General features: G+C 43.2%; 1 protein-coding gene across 1 annotated transcript in view; it reads left to right on the top strand.

Moving 5' to 3' along the window:
* The first annotated feature begins 323 nt into the window (after nucleotides 1-323).
* LOC120847345 (macrophage mannose receptor 1-like) overlaps nucleotides 324-18,467 on the top strand; it is a 138,503-nt gene continuing 120,359 nt past the window's right edge. The window contains exon 1 of the mRNA XM_040504049.2: nucleotides 324-424. Coding sequence (XP_040359983.2) covers nucleotides 388-424 — 37 coding nt within the window. The 5' untranslated portion in view covers nucleotides 324-387. The remainder of the gene's footprint in view (nucleotides 425-18,467) is intronic.

Raw genomic sequence — 18,467 nt, forward strand, 5'->3', positions numbered from 1 at the left:
GCGTACTGAAGGCAGAGCATCTTCTGGGTTCTTAACCTGTCAGCGACCATGGTGGAACATAGCTTAATTTGTCCCTAGATGGCGCACATTTGGAGAGCTTCTAACACCGCTTTCATCGAGCGTAATCATCGTTATCGTGTCTTCAGATAAAATATGTATGTTCTCCTCTTATACCAGCCATGGTCAACCATTGTTCTTTCATATCGGCGTTTGTCGCCCCTCCGTTATCGGGAGCAGGACGATGGGCTGTGCCGCGTCGAAGGCAGCGTTGCAAGTGCTTCACCGCAGGAGCCTAACCTCTTCCGTTCAACCAGTTGGTTGAAGGTAACTGGACGTAGGTTCTGCCGTACACGAAACTCCATCCCACGGGCACTGATTACGACTACAATGTGGTTCCTCTTTGCAGGCTTTCTTCTGATCGCAGGTGAGTCCGACTATATAAGCGAGGTATGACTGCTTGGTGCCAACTGCCTCGATGTCTACAAAACGCAATTTGGATGTCCTCGTGGAAGCGCTTTCGACAAATATACTTGATATTTTGAGATTCGGGATTTGTTTCTTGCGCGCAGGTGGATATTGCTCGATCACTCAAGGGCATGCATGCTATAACTGTGCCGCGTGAATGTGTCGCATGTGTCTTTACGAAGCCGACGCACTTCGTGGACCTAAACTCACATTAGGTAGCTGTTTGAGAAGACATAGATGTGTTTCACTGTGCAGTAGAGAGAGATTGGTTTCACCTAATAATGGCGCCAGCTTGATCAAAATACTTCGCGAAGTACAACAAAACAAACATTATCCAAATGCGCGACTTCTTATTGTGTAAAACGATGCAATCGAGATGCATATCGTCAAGGAAGGGGGGGGGGGGGGGGGGGAGGGTGAATGCCACAGGCAGAAAAGAAAAAGATTAGCGTCACTGGCATGCTCACGTGGGGAACACAGTGACTCTTCTCGTAGCAAATAATAGACCACTCATAAATTCCAGCATGCAACTCCGCGCGCGATGCATTCTGGGAACCGGTTGGCACTGATCTGAGCGGCATGGTTTCGGTTTATTTGACTCATGGACGAAAGGGCTTTTGCGAGGCCTTACGTAAAGTGTATATGACTCAGAGGTATTTTTCTGTGCGCGAACCACGAGTTGTGGGCGCAGCAGCCGAACGAGTCACTTTATTGGCCTTTTTTTTTGCTGAATCCTCATACATATAGGGACTGCAGGGACAGAAAGAGGAACGTTCGTTTGCCTTTGTGCACGAAGCATTCTTTGGGATGTCAGTTGTTGGCGATGGGGATCGAAGAATGTTGCCCACGGCCTTTGCTCTTTATGATTTCTGCTTACGGCTAAAGAACAACGGCCTAAAGCTCTATACAAATAAGCCATAGTAAAGGCTAGAAACGACAGCTTTTGACTTTCAAGGATGTCAGGCCAGCTGTTGCTCGCGCGTAAGCGCGAACGCCATAATGTCGCACTTGCAGCCTTGTTCTTGCTCAGGATAAAATGTGTGTGCTTTGGCATGCTCGTTAACCACGCGCGCGTTCACGCGAGAAGAGTAGAGCCATGTAGTTTGTTTTCTCTACGAAGGACACGCGTTAATGCGTTGAGTGTTGCCAGTTTTAGCTCGGATATCATATCGAGGCTAGACAAATCTTCAGTGTGTAGGTCCGAACCCGGTCCTGACTGGTGGAGCCTGACGAATGCTGATGGTAAACATCACGGCGCGCGTGAAACTTTGGCGAACATTAAATAACGCGCCAAGGCTGTGAAACGTTCACGTCAGATCCCTCTTACACGGGGTCTGCCGGACCTTGGATTGGCAGTTATCAGTGACCTCACATGTTCATCAACAGCACGAGTTATCACATGCTTTATCTGGACTTCATCGTCTTGCTCATTCTCAAAAACCGTCACTTGAGCGATGTACGTGTTGTCGACGTGTTTAGTTAAAGATAAATGGCGTCATCTTGTTTTACCTAAAGGTAATGAAACAATGGAACCTCATCATGTTTCGTACTTTACCACATCAGGCGCCCAGTCGCCTGCCCCACAGGCGTTTGTTTAGAGAACTCGCTCAAATAATCATTGTGATGCCTAGTGTCACTGACAGGACGAGCAGTGCGATGATTTGGGGGTGTTAGGAGTGACTTGATTCTCGCAGTGAATGGAAACGAGGCCATTTGCACACACACATAAGAACCGAAACATTCAAATTACAAGAGAAAGTGTTCTTTGGGGAGTGACGACAAGATATATTCATATCACAGTCAGGGTTCAAAGAAGCAGTATAACATTTTGGAGGGGTTTATGAAAAAGAGTAAATAGTTAACGGACGAAACTGATCCGTTGACTGAGGGCTGGCTGCTTTGGATGTTTGGGCAATGAAGTGTTGGTCAGTCATGACAAGAATGAGGCTGGTGGACCTAGGGTGGATCGGCGTCGACGTTCGGTTGGCGCACTGGGAAAGACTGCGTCGGCGGATGTTTAGGGCTTCAACCAGCCATAGGCCAGGCCAGGGGAAATCAGAAGAGCTCGGGTCTGTCGCCCACACAGTTATTGCAATGCACGCTAGAGGTTGAACTGGCGCTAGTTTCTATGCAACTTCCCGTACGCAAATTGAAGCAGACAATATTTAGCCTACTTTTGCGGTGCTCCTGTGCATTCCTATGGAAAAACGCACGTGCATTTTGTCTCTCCGCCGGAAAATAACGGATAACTTTTGTTATTTAGGCCGTACCAAATAATATGTACCTTTGTTAGCGTTGTAAGAGTGTAATTGTTTTATTTACAGCATTTGTCTTCACCAGTGAACAATGTTAAACTTCGCTCTATTTCAAACCTAAACCTCTGTTCTATAGCAGCTGTGTAAAAAGGAGTGACGATTCTAAGGAAAAATAACAATCGTACAGAATGTAGAGTGTGTTCAAGGTTCGCCAGCATTCCGGTAACGCTTACATATTCATAATGTACCGGTCCTGTCACTATATGAAAATGACCCCGTCGTGCATCGAGTGCTTAAAAACGTTCGAAGCGTAAATAAAGTACGTGGGCTATGAAAGGTATTTCTTTTGATTATTTTTTATGCCGGGCAGCTTTTATCGGGCACCTGTTCTCTGACGTTTTCCTAATTTCAAAAATTTCGTGCGTGCGGGTGATGTTTTGAAGGCAAAGGAAGCGTCTTCGGCATATTTATGAGCAAAAATAATAAAGCAGTACTTTTTTATTGCAAATCGGACTATATTACGTGGCCTACAATTACGTTTTATCGAACATGTGCAGGGGGTTACTGATCCACTGGGTAGTGTTTGCCGTCTTCCTTAGTTTCCAGATGTCTTTCGTTCGTTTGGCACCTATTTCCCCCATGCTGAAAAGCGCCGACGCCGTGTTCGTGCTAACAGTGTCCGACAGTGCACATAAATGCATGTATGAAGCTGTTTTAGCACCGTATTTAAAGCATGAATTTGAATGAAAAACGTCGTAGCTACATAGTACGTACGCATTATGCGCAATATTTGCTCTTTTAATCGAGCGCAGGGAGCAAATGCGCTCATTTACTCATATAGAAATGCATTACCGGAAGACAATTTCCGACTGCATAGTTGCTTCTGCTTCGATTCGCGTCAGCACACTAGCGCCAGTTGAACCTCTAGCGTACATTAGAATAACCATGCTGTCGCCCGACGTTTTTCACCTCCGCGCCCCTCTGTCTTCGGCGTGGTCCCGCATTCAGAAAGATTCGAACGCAGCTTCTCAAATGTCGCCGACTTCGCACGCGCACAATCGAACGCGCGTGGCACGTGCACATGCACGTGCACGTGCTTATAGCCGCGCTGATCACAAACAGGGAGGTCTTTCAGTTTTCCAGCGCGAGCTTTCTACCTTCAATGAAGCGTCTCGTAGGCCTTGAGTGTGCACTCGCAGCCCAACCCCTGATATCAAAGGCGACGAACGCGTCTCCGACGTCCTATCCCGCTCATATACCAAAAGTTGTCCCGAAGAGGCAACAAATGACGTCACAGAAGCCGGAGTGTCATGCTGTCGGATGTCACGATCCTGGCGGTTGGCCGTGGAAATGCTGGCGAAAAGCACGAGCGAACGCAAGTGTCACTGTCATCGCAGCGTCTCAACCCCTGCTGCCTAAACTTCCGTGGACTGTCTAACTGGAGAGCGACCTGCAGTAGACCAGGCGTCTGCCACAAATACCACAGCTGCTGGGATACCGCGAGGATCGCGACCGGCGACGGCACGACAGTTCTATGACGCCATCAGGTGGAAATTGAGGGACCAGTTTTGTTGGACGTGGTAAATACACCACGGAGAGACGCGTTCCGGTCCACATTCTAGACACAATAGCTGGGCTTCTGAAGACGCCCTGCTGTTCTCATGCTGTCGGTGACTATTCGCAACTCCAACGCCCTATAGATGGCGGGGCGGTAGTTCCAAGATGGCGGAAGAGACGGGGATAGATTCTCCAGGATATCCCATGCGCCTGCTCGCTGACGCTGTTCAGCGCGCTAAAAAGAATTTATTTGTCTACAAATACGAAGCGGTTATGGAGGGATCGTATAACAGGTGACGGAGATGTTGATGCACGTTAGGAAAACGAAAAGGCTGATTTTTAAAAGTTGCAGAAACCTCAAATTGCGAAACTTTGTGGTGAGCGAGCGCGTTTGAGGCACCGGCGACGTTACTGTTTGTGGCAGAATATTTTTTGAAGGTGATGAAGATATATTTGCGCTTTGCCTGGCCATTAGTGCTCTAAAAAGAGAGCCGCGAACGGTGACTGTCAAGCATCGGAAGAGCAGCAATACACATTATTGGTGTCTTCGCGTCACAGCCTCTCAAATCGCTCCTCACCGTCTCGGTTTTAGTGTATTGCAACACGTAATCAAACTGCTCTATGGTTATTGATAAAAAGTTTATTACCGCAGACTACCGAGCGGTGTAGCATTACGACCGCAAGATCGCGCTGCGCCTTTGAAGTACAATTTTCATAGCGCGCCAGAAGTGTTGCCGTGCTCATCACTAAAAAAAAACAAAAAAACATTGTAGTTCTTACACCCCTTGTCACATATACGACACTCCAAAACTTCAGTTCGCCGTGCAGCCCACTGACGTCAAACTGACGGCCCCAACTTTTACGAGAGGCTTGATGACGGCGCAATATAAGATATTAAACAGCTAAAGTACGCATCAAAGAGTACCGAAAAACAAAACAAAAAACACCGCGGTTTTGCAGAAGGGCCAAGAAAACCCCGATTACTTTCTTCGTTTTACAGTCCTTTACACTTACTTAAGCTATTTTAATAAGTTGCCCAACTCGGCTATCAAGCCGCTCGTGACAGTTGGTAGCGCCGGTTGAACGTCAGTGCGCTGTACGTCCAACTGAAGTTTAGGGGTGTCGTACACTATGCGAAAACTGCCTACTAACATAATCGGCCCGTTAAGAGGTTTTATTTATTGCTATATAAAAAAATGTTTTAATATACCGTACATTTGTTGTACCGTGTTATTTGCAACATTGCGGTCCCTCTGGCCAAAACTGCGCGTTCTAAGCTCTCGTCCCAAACGGCTGCATAGCACAGACGCCCTTAATATGCTTCGAGCATCTCTGTATTTGCTTTGTAATTACCTGAAAGCAAGTACGGGTATTCTAACTTTTTAAATTGCTTGAAATAAATGGTCATGTTCCTTGTAATGGCCTTAAAACGCGAACCCATTCCCGATTTGTATTGCTCGCTATACCGTTGAGCGACGAGTTTTCTTCTACTTACGGCAAAGAATAGACGTTTCGTAGACCGTACTATAGAGATTTTCATTATTAGCGGGAGTGTTTTCCATCACGTTGAGCACAGATTGGGCTAGCGGCCATGCACAAGACCAGAAATCCGCTCCGTATGCGATACACGAAAAGTCTGTAATGAAATTAGACCTTTCGGTCCTTTGTGAAAGGCTGTTGATAGGCGGAGCACAAGAATTACTTTTTTAACGTGCTCACTTTTTTTCGTTAAAACGGCTTCACGCATCAAGGCCGACAGTCCCTGCCACCGTTTCCGCGCCGCCGCCGCCGCTGCCGTCCCCGCTCCTCTGGTTCTCCGTTCGTCCGCGGGAGGGCGAGCGGCGCGCTGGAGTTGCGAATAGCTCGTCCATGCAAGCATGCAGAAACACATTAAAACTTTTGTTCTAGCCATTACGAGAAATATTTTTGCCAGAAAAAAAGATTCGCACCCCGTCACGTGCATATATCTATATAAAAAATTACTTAAAACAACTCAAATTTTATATTAATTTAACACGCTCAATGCCGTTATTAATACTTCCCTGCTACTAAATAGATTCACATGGGCGGTTTCATTTGGATTCAGGCAACGAGGTGCAGTCGTATATTGTATTTTGCTTCAAATTTTTGTAATTCGTGGCGCAAGTTCCAAGAAGAACAATCCTTTTTATTTTAATGTCCTGACATGTTTAGTTTCTAACAAAAAAAAAAAATATCTCAAATGAGCGGGAAAGAACGACGAGGTTTTGACGATTGTCCAGTGTGGCGTATTTAAATCACTCTCAATCTCAAAGTATTGAAAAGAAAGCGTATGCTTCTTGGTGTGATATATATGAAAGTAGGTAAGACGACATTATAAATACTTTTTATTATTCGTCGCTCCAATCTTTGTAAACATTCCCAAACATGCCTCCGTGAGCAACTGTGGCCTAAATTTCGGATTTTTTTTTCGAGTCGACTATGTTTAGTATCGCATTTAAAGTAATACCATATGGAACCTTTCATTGCCTTCCAAATTAAGCAAAGTTTGTGTTTTTATTATGTACGAGTACTGAGAAATAAATTATGAAACAGAGAGGGTTCTCACTTTTCGTTCAATTTCAGCACGCTGTATAAAAAGCAAACATTTTTATTTTTTTTTCTTGTTTTCGCGTCGCGTTCTCTTCACCGGCTTCTTATAGCCAGAATACATTCAGTTAGAGGTATTTGCACTGGTTGTGAGTTTTAAGCCTCTAAATATGCTAAAAGAGAGCAAATGCCGATGATGGGTTTTGACGATATTCGTGTGTGGCGTTTTTAAACCACTCTCAATCTCAAAGTATTCAAAAGAGTTCCTATATTTGTTTATTGTGATATATGCAAGTCGGTGAAACGACATTCCAACTACTATTTATTATTCGTCGATCCAATATTTGTAAAAATCCCCAAACATGCCTCCGCGAACAACTGTTACCTAAGCTGCGGATTTTTTTAGTCGACTATGTTTAGTATTGCTTTTAAAATACCACATGTAGAGCCTTTCATTGCCTTCCAAATTAAGCAAAGTTTGTGTCTTTACCATGTACGACCACTGAGAAATCAATTATGAAACCAAGAGGGTTTTCATTTTTTGTTCAATCAATTTTGATTTCTTGTTTTATATTTCTTGCGTCGCGTTTTTTTTTTTTACATCCTTCTTTTAGCCAGCATACATTCCGTTAGAGGCATATGCACCAGTTTTGAGTTTTAAGCCTCTAAATCTGCTCAAAAAGAGCAAATTCTGAGGGTGAGTTTATGGGTTATAGCTCTATACTTTATTGCTTATTATAATAACCTAAGGGACGTTTAATAAATAATCATATAAAATACATTGATGTAGTTAGGCGTATAATAACAAGTTTGTAATTCCAAACGTCTGAACACTATAAAATCGCAACTGCCGAAAGCAGGTTTTAAGGCAATTTCCGCCGGTGCCATGATTGGAGAGGCCTCAAGAATAAACCCTATGCGCTACATAATCTATACTATGTTAGAAATACCAAAGTATAATATTGTAAAACATTAGAGTAAAATTCACTTGCTATTGGAAACCTTGATTTTAAAATGCGAAATTTTATATTTTAATGCGAAATTCACGTTGATAACATAACAAAATAATTTTTTTAGAATCTTTAGATGCTTAAAACTCAAAGCCAGTGCATATAACTCTAACGGAATGTATTCTGGGTAAAAAAAATGTAAAAAACAACGCAAGAAAGAAAACAAAAATGTTTCTTTCGTACAGCGTGCTGAAATTGAACGAAAAGTGAAAACCTCTGTTTCATAACTTATTTCTCAGTACTCCTACATCATAAAGGCACAAACTTTGCTTAATTTGGACAGCAATGAAAAATTATGCATGTTGTATTATTTTAAAAAGAATACTAAACATAGTCAAGTAAAAAAAAATATCCGCAGTTTAGGTCACAGTTGTTCGCGGAGGTATGTTTGGGAAGTTTTACAATGATTGGAGAGACGAATAATAAATAGTAGTTACGATTTCGTCTTACCGACTTGCATATATATCACCCTAAAAATATAGACGCCCTATTTTGAATACTTTGAGATAGACAGTGATTCAAAAACGCCACCCACGACAATCGTCAAAACATCGTCGTTCTTTCCGGCTTCTTTGAGAATTTTTTTTCTCAAAAACTAATCATGTCAGGATATTAAAATAAAAAGATCGTTTTTGCTGGAACATGCGCCACGATACGTAAAAATATGAAGCAAAACAAAAAATACAACAGCACCTCGTTGCCTGAATCTAAATGAAACTGCCCATATATTTTTCATGTTCTGGGGTAACGAAACAGGTCTCCGCCTTTGTTTCACTTCTGTGACGACTTGGAATCCTGCCCTCCATTGACACGGATGAAGCTTGTATATGGCGAGAAGATCTTTTACGTAATCCACTTATCGCAAAAAGTTAAGAAAAAGTGTCTTACTATTGATTAGGGTTGCGTATTTTCGGCATATACCGATAAACCCAGTAAATAAATGCCGGAGATGGTTTTATCAAAACCAGGGGGAATCGAGTAACGCCAAACTGGAGCTGTTTTTTAATAAGCAAAAGCTAAAGGGAAAGAAATATTTATCTACTTACAGCTTTCTTGTGTCTTCACGCCAAGCACGGGCACCAGTGAATTGTCCTCGAGACTTCTTTCTTTTTTCGGAAACCACACTTCTTATCCCGTTTCTTTATCGTTTCGGTATCGGAACATTTTCCAAGTATTTCGATCCATAACGTCACTCACTCATTTAGCCTCGTTTAATGTAACACTCAATATACTTTTCTAACAAAAAGAAAAGATTATTTCCTATAGACCGACACGCTGTTTACAAACAAGCCGGCGTTTGCCCACACCAGGTGTGGGCACTGCGCATGCGCAGAAACTGAATTCGCGTGAAGGGAAGCGTCTGCGCATGCGCAGTGCCATCGACAGCGCCACCGCAGCTGCGTGACGTCAGGGCCGCGTGTTGGTCTATAGCAGCCACCAGCGATCGTCCTGATCGCTGGGTAGCTTATCATAACGCAACTAACGCTTGCAAATCAGCTATTCAGGATGCTAAGCTTGTGTTTTTTTAACCAGACTTTGCCTAATATGTTGGTCAATAATATCAAGCAGATCTGAAACACTATAAGCAACGACGATTCATTCGAAATCTCGATCGGTGTGTATGGGGATGTTATACCCAGTCGTAAATTGTTAAATCCTTTTCTATTCTGCCTAATATTTTACCGCGGCATTGCCCCAGTGGAAGTTCCTTCCCATGGAACATTTTAAAATTCATCCCATGGGTATTGCTAAAATTATCCTAAATCTCAAAACCTCATTCAGTGCTGGTGTTGATTACATAAACTCAAAATTCGTGAAAAATACAAGTGTATATTCATCCATCCTGCTGTCGAAAATATTATTCAGTCATTTGATCTTGGTGTCATCCCGAACGATTGGAAGGTGGGGAGGGTGTTTTTGTTGAAAAAAGGAGGTTATAAACATTCAGCGAACAATTATAGTCCAATTTCACTTACAAGCGTCCCGTGCAAAATTCTGGAACACGTGATTTATTCTCAGCTTGTTAACTTCCTGGAGTCTAACAAGTTTCTTTTAACACAGGCCAACATGGTTTTCGAAAATGTTTCTCCTGTGAAACCCAGTTTTTATCATCTACTCACGACCTGCACTCCGTTCTTGACCGTGGGTACCAGAGAAAATGCAATTTTTTAGATATCTCTAAGGCATTCGATAAAAATCCACACCCAAGTCACTTTTGTTAAAACTGAATAATCTTCACATTGATGCTAAAGTTATGGCCTGGATAAGGTGCTTTGTTACTAACCGATTTAAGCTCGTTACCGCCAATACCAGCACCTCTCCACTCTCTTCAGTAAGCTCAGGCGCGCCTCAGGGTTCCGTCCTGAGCCCATTGCTTTTTCTAAACTTCATAAACGATCCGCCAAATTCTATTTTGTTTTCAATCAACTTTTTCGCAGGTGATTGTGTCATCCACCGTGAAATTACTAATGATTTTGATGTGTTCCAGCTCCAGTCAGACATTGACTCTATTCTTCATTGGTGTGAAACATGGAATATGGCGCTTAACACAACTAAGTGCAAAGTAATTAGAGTATCCCGTAATACTTTTGTCACCCTCAACTATTATCTTAAAATTGTTACCTTACTTTCCGTGTCTTCGTATAAGTAGTTGGGTGCGCATATATGATGTGACCTTTCTTGAAAAACACATATTTGTTCAGTGATTTATGACGATAATCGCATGCCAGGCTTTTTGAAACGAAATTTTTCTCTTGCTTCTTTCTCTTTGAAGTTAACTTTGTTTAAAACTATCGTCCGCTCAAAACTTGAGTACGCGTCTCCTGTCTGCGACCCGAGTCATTTAAACCTAATTGACCCACTTGAAGCTGTACAAAATCGTTTTGTCCATTTTATTTGCAGTTATTATTATCGCCCTACAAGTGCCGCTTCCATAAAACGTAACTTATCTTTGCATACTCTCGCCCAGACTTGTACACGTTACTGAAAAATAGTAACGAATTACATTTACAATTACTCAAGGCTAAATTGTAATTTATTACAATCACAATTACCCTCCCATAAAAGTAACTGACCGTTACCCCAATAAGTAATCCGTTACCTTCGTGGCGTTACTTTTAACATTATTGTCCTCAAGTAAGAAACAAATCGAAGAGGGTTATTCAAGTTCTTATTGTTGCCACCGTTTCCATTTAATGACCTTGAGTATTTTGAGCAACAGCTGGCTCTCGAAAGTCTCGTCAGACATTTTGCGTTATTTCTTACTCAATATATCGACTGCTACGCTGAACACCATTTGAGCTGAGGCACTGGATGGGAGTGCCATATTGTTCCTCACGAATGCTTCATGCTCTGCATTGAGCTTTTTCAGCGAGGCAAGGGAAGTACTATTTACCTCGAATGTACAGCAAAGCTTCGTCGTTGCAGCCGTTGCCTGCCATTCGAGAGATTTAGTAGATCCTTCCGATACCCGCGATAACGGTACCCGATAACAATATGATGCATACGCAAAGACGGCGGCGAAGTATCGGATATCGTTATCGGAGTCATCGGACCGATCTACTAAAATTCTTCATTGTCGAAATAGCGAAGCTGTAGAAGTCATCAATACCAAAACATAGTTGTAACCTTAAGGTGATAATTAAATAATAAATAAGGTTTGGCTCGATATTCTTCTTCCTTTTGTTCTTAACAGTTCGAGCCTCACTTGAGACGTTGTTGAGCTGTGTTTGGAGATTTATGTTTATGCCCCTTCTCCAGGGATTATTTTCGTCAGTCTTGTCCAGCTCGCTTGCACCTTTGCATTTAATTGCATTATAATCACAAAAAGGGTAGGGTAGACGGAGCGTTGTCTCGTGTTGTGACATTATGAAAATGGTCCTAGTCACTATAACCGAGAAGGACATTGTTAATTCTGTTCAGTGCACTTACCGGCTCGACCTTCTCCAAGAGGCGCACAATCACTTGGTGCCCTCCTCCCCCCGTCTTCGATCGCAAAAAACAACAACAAAGGGACTAAAAAAAAAGCGGAAAAAACTTGCCCCCCCCCCCCCTTTTTTTTGTAAAATTGTTTATTTGGATTTTTTGACATTGATGTTAGGGTCTCAAAAAAGATAGATCCAAGGGCTTGGTGTTACAAAAAAAAAAAAAAAAAAAAAAAAAAGGCTTTGCGGAACTGAAAAGTGCCAAGCCTCCCTTTGCGCTGGTCGATTCGCGTGACAGTGGCACTGCGCTCGACTTTACAAAAATAGAAAAAAAAAAACCTTCTTAGAATTGGGGGGGGGGGGGGGGAAGAGGGGGGGGGGTTTGGTTCATACAAAAAAAAAAAATGTAACGGATTACAAGGAATCCGTTACGTCAAAAATGTAAGGGAATTACTTCAAAATTACTCTAGAAAATATGTAATTATTCCGTTACTAAATTACTGATAAATGTAAGGGATTACAAGTAATTTCGTTACTTGTAACGGATTACGTACAAGTCTGCTCTCGCCTCGCGCCGCAAAATAGCTTGATTTGAAACTAAACATTCGATAGAAATCTCTTTGGTTGGGGACTACAATAATTAAAATATGGCAACCAACCAATTCCTAAACATGTAGGGGCCCTACGTTTCGAACCGACTTGATCCTTCGTCAGGGGCGACTGTGGCCGTCGAGGAGCGGCGTTTTTCGGTCTTCTTTTTCTTCTCTTAGAGATGTGGCGCATTTCTCGATCTTCTTTTTTCACAAACATGGCAAAGCCCGTTCACATACACTGTTGCAAAGCACCCAGGCACCTATTTATGTTGCCTGACGTCGTTTGAATGTGCCAGGACTCGATGAAAAGCCTATGTCGGTTTGTTAGTCTCTGCGTCGATAATGCGGGTGTTGTCAAAATCAATCCGGTGGTCTTTGATTTCGCAGTGCTCAGCGACTGCGCTGCGCTTGTGGTCGAGCTTGCGAACGTCGTTTTTGTGTTGGCGTATTCTTTCATTAAAGTTCTTTGTGTTGTATTATCGACAGCATTATCGACGCAGAGACTAACAACCGACACAGGCTTTTCGTTGAGTCCTGGCACATTCAAACGACGCCAGGCAACATAGATGGGTGCCTTGGTGCTTTACCAGCAGTGTATGTGAACGGGCTTCGCCATATTCGTGAAAAAAAGAAGATCGAGAAATTCTCCACATCCCTGAGAGAAGAAGACCTAAAAACGCCGCTCCTCAACGGCCACAGTCGCCTCTGACGAAGAACCAAGTCGGTTCGAAACGCAGGGCTCCTACATGGTTAGGAATTGGTTGGTTGCCATATTTTAATTAATAGCTTGATTGTGTCTTTTCCATAAACTATTTCACACTAGCCCATCTCTTAGTCAGTGTCTTCTAATCCCTTCCCCCATGTCTCATACCTTCTTCATCACTCATATAAGGTATGCCCGTTTTATCATCATCACTCATATAAGGTATGCGTACCGCTATATAGAACTGACACGTTTAACTGTCCTTTATTCCTCAAACTTTTTTGGATTGGAACCACCTCCCCACCCCCATTGCCGCGACCCAAGTAGACCATTTGTTGAAAACTGCTGCCATTAATTTTTATCGTTCAGTGCTGTGACTAAATTGTTTTGCTCAAGTATGCATATATATGTTTTTGTTGCTGTATTGACACCCCACTCCCCTTTGTAATGCTGCTCGCCCTGAGAGTATTGAAATAAATAAATAAATAAATATTCGGTTTACGCGCATGCTCCTCGATGTTGGAAAATATCATGCCCGTTCTTGTTTTCTTTCACATAAAACCTGATAAAAGCCAAAATTACCCCACCTCCTCCGTCGGCGACGGCGGGACGACTGATCCAGAGCAGCCGGTTACCTCTCTCCCTTGTACACTCGGTACGTGCTGACATTTTTCAGAAGATCAAAGATTAACAAAAGAACGGAAATGGACGAAGGGGCGTCGAATTCGGCTCCTCGGCGTGGCAGCCGAGTGCATTGCGAACCCTGCCACGCACGAAGCAACCTCTTTTTTTTTTTTGCTAAAATATTGAGGACCTGTGAAAGTGCCAATGTGTTAAAAATAATTTAGATTTTCGGACTGAAAATCAAAGTTTATTATTAATGTTATCACCGCAAAATGGTAAAACGTCTAACTTCGAAACGCTCTGTAATATTTCAGTTGTGTGTGGTATCTTTGAGGTACTGAAGTTTGAATTTAAAACTCACGCTCTCGTGACCCCCCTAATACACCTTACCTTCAATTCGTACTCGATATTTTAAAGGTGTGCGAGCGTATTACGTTCTACAGAATTTATATAATGCAGCGGCTGAGGTATACAAATTTGTTTTTGACAAAACCACTCACTTTCTGGTCGCGCTCCCTGGTCACGAAAAGGCTTTAGGGTGGGGGTTTGGTTAAGCACTGGGGTGCAAGTATGATCTTTTACATATATTGCTCGACGCCTTTCTGTTAAATATTTTAGGGACAGGGCATATTTCCGTGGTCTGACGTTAACACATATGGGCCGCATTGACCGACAGACACTTTCCACTACGTAAACTGATCTTCACACGCAACACCGTTGCAGCAGTTGACGTACTTCTGTGCATGTTTGTAATTCTTTGTTTATGTTGTTGTTGTGGCGAATAGACCCTTTTAAAAAAAGTGCGCGCTATTTAGTAGAAACCGCGTCAAATTTTTGAGTCCGCCATTGTTTGGGCTCGTACCCTGAGCATCTATTGGATACGAGGATTTCGTCAGATTTCGGCGTGAACTCGGCTCAGTTCGGATCGAGTACGAGTGCTGCGTCAGTTTTCGGTGGGAGTTCGGGATCGATCCACACGCTTGGTGCAGAAGAAATGACGACCGCCAATGTTGCTTGATGGGGTTTTGAAGAGGGGCTATTGATCTTCACAGAGCTTCTTCAGTTGACCTGGTGCGGAAAGTACCACCTGGACACCAGAGTTGCACTCTTTAGGTTGTGAAATTCTTGAACGGGTAGAGGCTGACCGGCGTATTTTTTATCCTTTCTTCTCGTACATTGGAACAAATAAAGCACTCGACAACTTCAGACAAGAATGATTGTTCGTATTACGTATTTGGCGGAGCCCGCCAACTCCGCGAGTGCCATGTCTAATTTCTCCGCGTGCAGGCGTATCGCCGTTTTTCAGTTAGAGATCCCCTTTTTAAACTGTGCTTGCTAAAACTTTCGAGCTTTACATTTTTTTACGTTCCAAGACCAGCAACGAAATGTGTCTGAAATCACCGTAAAACAACAACAACAACATAATTGTGGAAAGTAATTAACATTTGTTTCACAAGTTGCGAAACCTTTAAATTTCTAAAAAATACCTCCGCTATCTATATTAGCGCAAACACAAAGCAAGGAGGAGCTCGGTGTGGAAGAGAGCCGCAAAGTTTTCACAGTCGCATTTTTATTTCTTGAAGCAGCTTGTTTTGCCATCCTGAAGCGCGTGAGACAAAAAAAAAAAAAGTGGCGTCGGTAGTTTAGCTTTATGTTGCAGTACCAAATAATTCTTCCAAATTGCCTGCTAATATAATCATATTTGCTAAGACTTGTGAAAATATTAGGAAGATATGAGAAAATTTGCCATCTGCAATGAGTCCTGGTTTCGAACTCCTTTTGTTTACGTACTAATTGAAAAGCACGGCGAAAAAGTCCAAGTACGCACCTGATCTCGCTACTTGCCATCTCTTTCCGCACCATAAAGACCGACTTCTATGGTCAGCGAAACAATGGCAACGAAGCTTCTTTTTTTTATTTACAAACGCTCGAAGGCAGTCTTTGAAGCCAGCAATGGCAGACGCCATCTTCAGTGCCGTCTGTTAAAGAGAACCCGACAATACTAGCTAAAATCGGACGCGCCGTTGTGGAGGTCCACATTGAGAGCGGGGGGCGGTCACCTGGCCAACCCTTGAAGATTCTGATGAGGCTTGGTGCGCGTTCTGGCCTGAGATTATAATAAATTTTCCACGAGCGAAATGGAGCGAAGCGAGGGGTGGCCCTGCGTGACGTAATCTGTTTGAGAGTCTAGCTTGTAGCCCAATGTAGCGTCACACGTTGGTAGCAGACGGCACTCGGAAGATGGCGCTGTTGTAGCTGGCTTAAAACGCTGCGTCTGCATGTGCGTCTGTTGTGAGTATAGAAGACGGACTTGATCGTGCTGAGACGGTCTTTATCGTGCGGCGCGTCGGAGTCGTTTTCGCCTTTTGCACGCCATGCGCTGTACCTCATTGTATTGCTATTACTTTCCAGTGGCATGGAGCTAAACCTTAGTCCTTTCACAGAATTCGGAATAGAACTACTACAGACCATACGACGTGATCAAACTAACAATATACAGGAGCTAGATAACATTGACCTCCGATTTGGCAAGCACGAAAGCACGAAACTATGATGAAAGAACTAATCAACAAACTTAAAAAAACCAAGGGACAGATCAAGGAGGTTAATAAATTAGTGACGGTCCAAGAAAATCGAATCCGGCGTCTTACTGAAAAAAGTTTACAAGAACTTTGACCTTGAAAATAGAAGTCGTAGGAAAAATTTGGTCTTTTATGGTATACACGATAGCAGTCACGCCGAAACATGGATTCAGTCGAAGAGTATTGTCAAAACATTTGTACAAAAAAACTGGAAATTCAACTAAAACCATAGAAAGGGCGCATCGGGTTGGCCGTCTTAACGAAATGTTTAAGCGACCAATCATAATAAACCTCGCCTCGTAAAAAAAACCAGCAAAAAAAAAAAAAAAAAAAAAAAAAACTGGATATTTTGTTAAATGCCAAAACGTTCAAGGGATCGCCGTACAGCAGTGGTCGGCAACCTTTTGGCGCAGCAGGCCGCGTCGCCGCGAACCCAAGTTGGAACGGGCCGGACGGCAAGCAGCGGGGAGGGGGGGGGGGGGGGTGGGGGGGGGGGGGGTTAAAAAAAACAACACTTGCACTGACGATTAACATCGACGTACATAAATCGAAAATGAACAGTTTCTTTATTTCACGACACACGACATGAGATACACCATTTACGCGAAAATATAGAGACTCCTTTCAGTGAGACTTCTGGTGTCAAACTGCGCTCGCCAAATTACGGACATCCACTGTCAAGCTACTAACTGCGAGCCGCAAAACATTGTGGAGGTTCTCCACAATGTTTTGTCAGTCATTCGTCAGTCATTCGTAGAGAGAGAGAGAGAGAGAGAGAGAGATGAAACTTTATTATGCCCAAAGAATATGAGCAGGGGGCCTCAGTCCAGGCCCCCTTTCATTTCATTTCATTCATGAACATAGAATCCACAAGGCCAGCATAAAATGTAATGAGGTCGTTTGCTGCAAATGCGCTCTTCAAATCATTATCTGTTTGCAGATCGGCCAGCTCTATCTGGTAACACTCTCGAACCTGGCTAAGGTCTGCATTAAATGGATTTTGAAATAAACAAATGTCGCTCGAATGCTTCGTAAAGTCCGCAAACCTAACTTCAAATTCACTTTTCGATTCGCGTAAGATTTCGCAGTCTTTCCGTGGGAAGTTGCGTTGCTGTCTCGCCTGCAAAAATCTTGCAGCAAGAAAAATGATAAAAAAACTTTACATTCAGGTCATTCAGGTGCTGAGAAACGTCAGCCAGGAGTGCAAACTGCCACACCCAATCATGATCAGCAAGCTTTTTGAGAGGTTTCCCTTTTCCACGAAGAAACACTGCGATCTCCTCACGAAGCTAAAAAAAAAAAAAAAAAACGTTGCAAAACTCTTCCTCTGCTGAGCCATCAAACTTCTATGTGGTACAGGACATCCCCATACTCAGCCTCTGTTTCCGACAAGAACTGTTGAAATTGACGATGGTTCAGGCCGTGACTGCGAATGAAATTGATAGTAGGTACGACTACCTTCATCACGTACTCTAAGTGCACCACTTTGGAACTCAGTGATTGCTGGTGGATAATACAATAAAGATGAATAGGAGCAACAACGCCCAGGTGTGTCGTTTATGAGTTGATGCGTCCGACGACAGCCGCTTTACAGGCAATCATATTTCTTGCGCTATCAGGTATTTCCCTTTTAGCTGCAGCCTATCCAGACACTCGCATAGCTTGTTAAAAATATATTATCTGGGAGTTGGGCCCTTCAAGCTTTTTAGAGCAGCTAGCTTCTCCGTCACTCCAAACCTGGTGTCAATTCCCCGAACAAAGATAAGTAACTGAGCAGTATCAGAGACGTCATTGCTTCGTCAAGCGCTAAAGAGAAGCACTGAAAAGCTCGGGCTTTACCCTTCAAAGTACTCAACGACTGTTCACCCATGTCTTCGATTTTTTTGTGACATTGCGGGCCGACAGACTAAGCTCCTTGAATACATTCTTCTTATCCGGGCGAAGATCGTCAGCCACTGTAAAAGGCCGCGCACTCTGCGATCAACTTGGAGATTGAGTAGCTGGCCTGAACCAGAGCCATATTCTCCTGGACGTTCTTCTTGAAGACGTCTTTCTGCGTGCCCAGGCTCTTCTTCAAACTTTTGATCCTCGCGGCTCTGGCTCCTGACACCAAAGAGTCGTACTTGTCACGATGGTGAGACTGGTAGTGTCGACGCAAGTGGAATTTTTAGGGCGAAGCTCCTTAGG

Source organism: Ixodes scapularis, unplaced genomic scaffold (assembly GCF_016920785.2).
Source record: "Ixodes scapularis isolate PalLabHiFi unplaced genomic scaffold, ASM1692078v2 PGA_scaffold0__279_contigs__length_252992795, whole genome shotgun sequence".
In the NCBI taxonomy this organism is placed as follows: Eukaryota; Metazoa; Arthropoda; class Arachnida; order Ixodida; family Ixodidae; genus Ixodes; species Ixodes scapularis.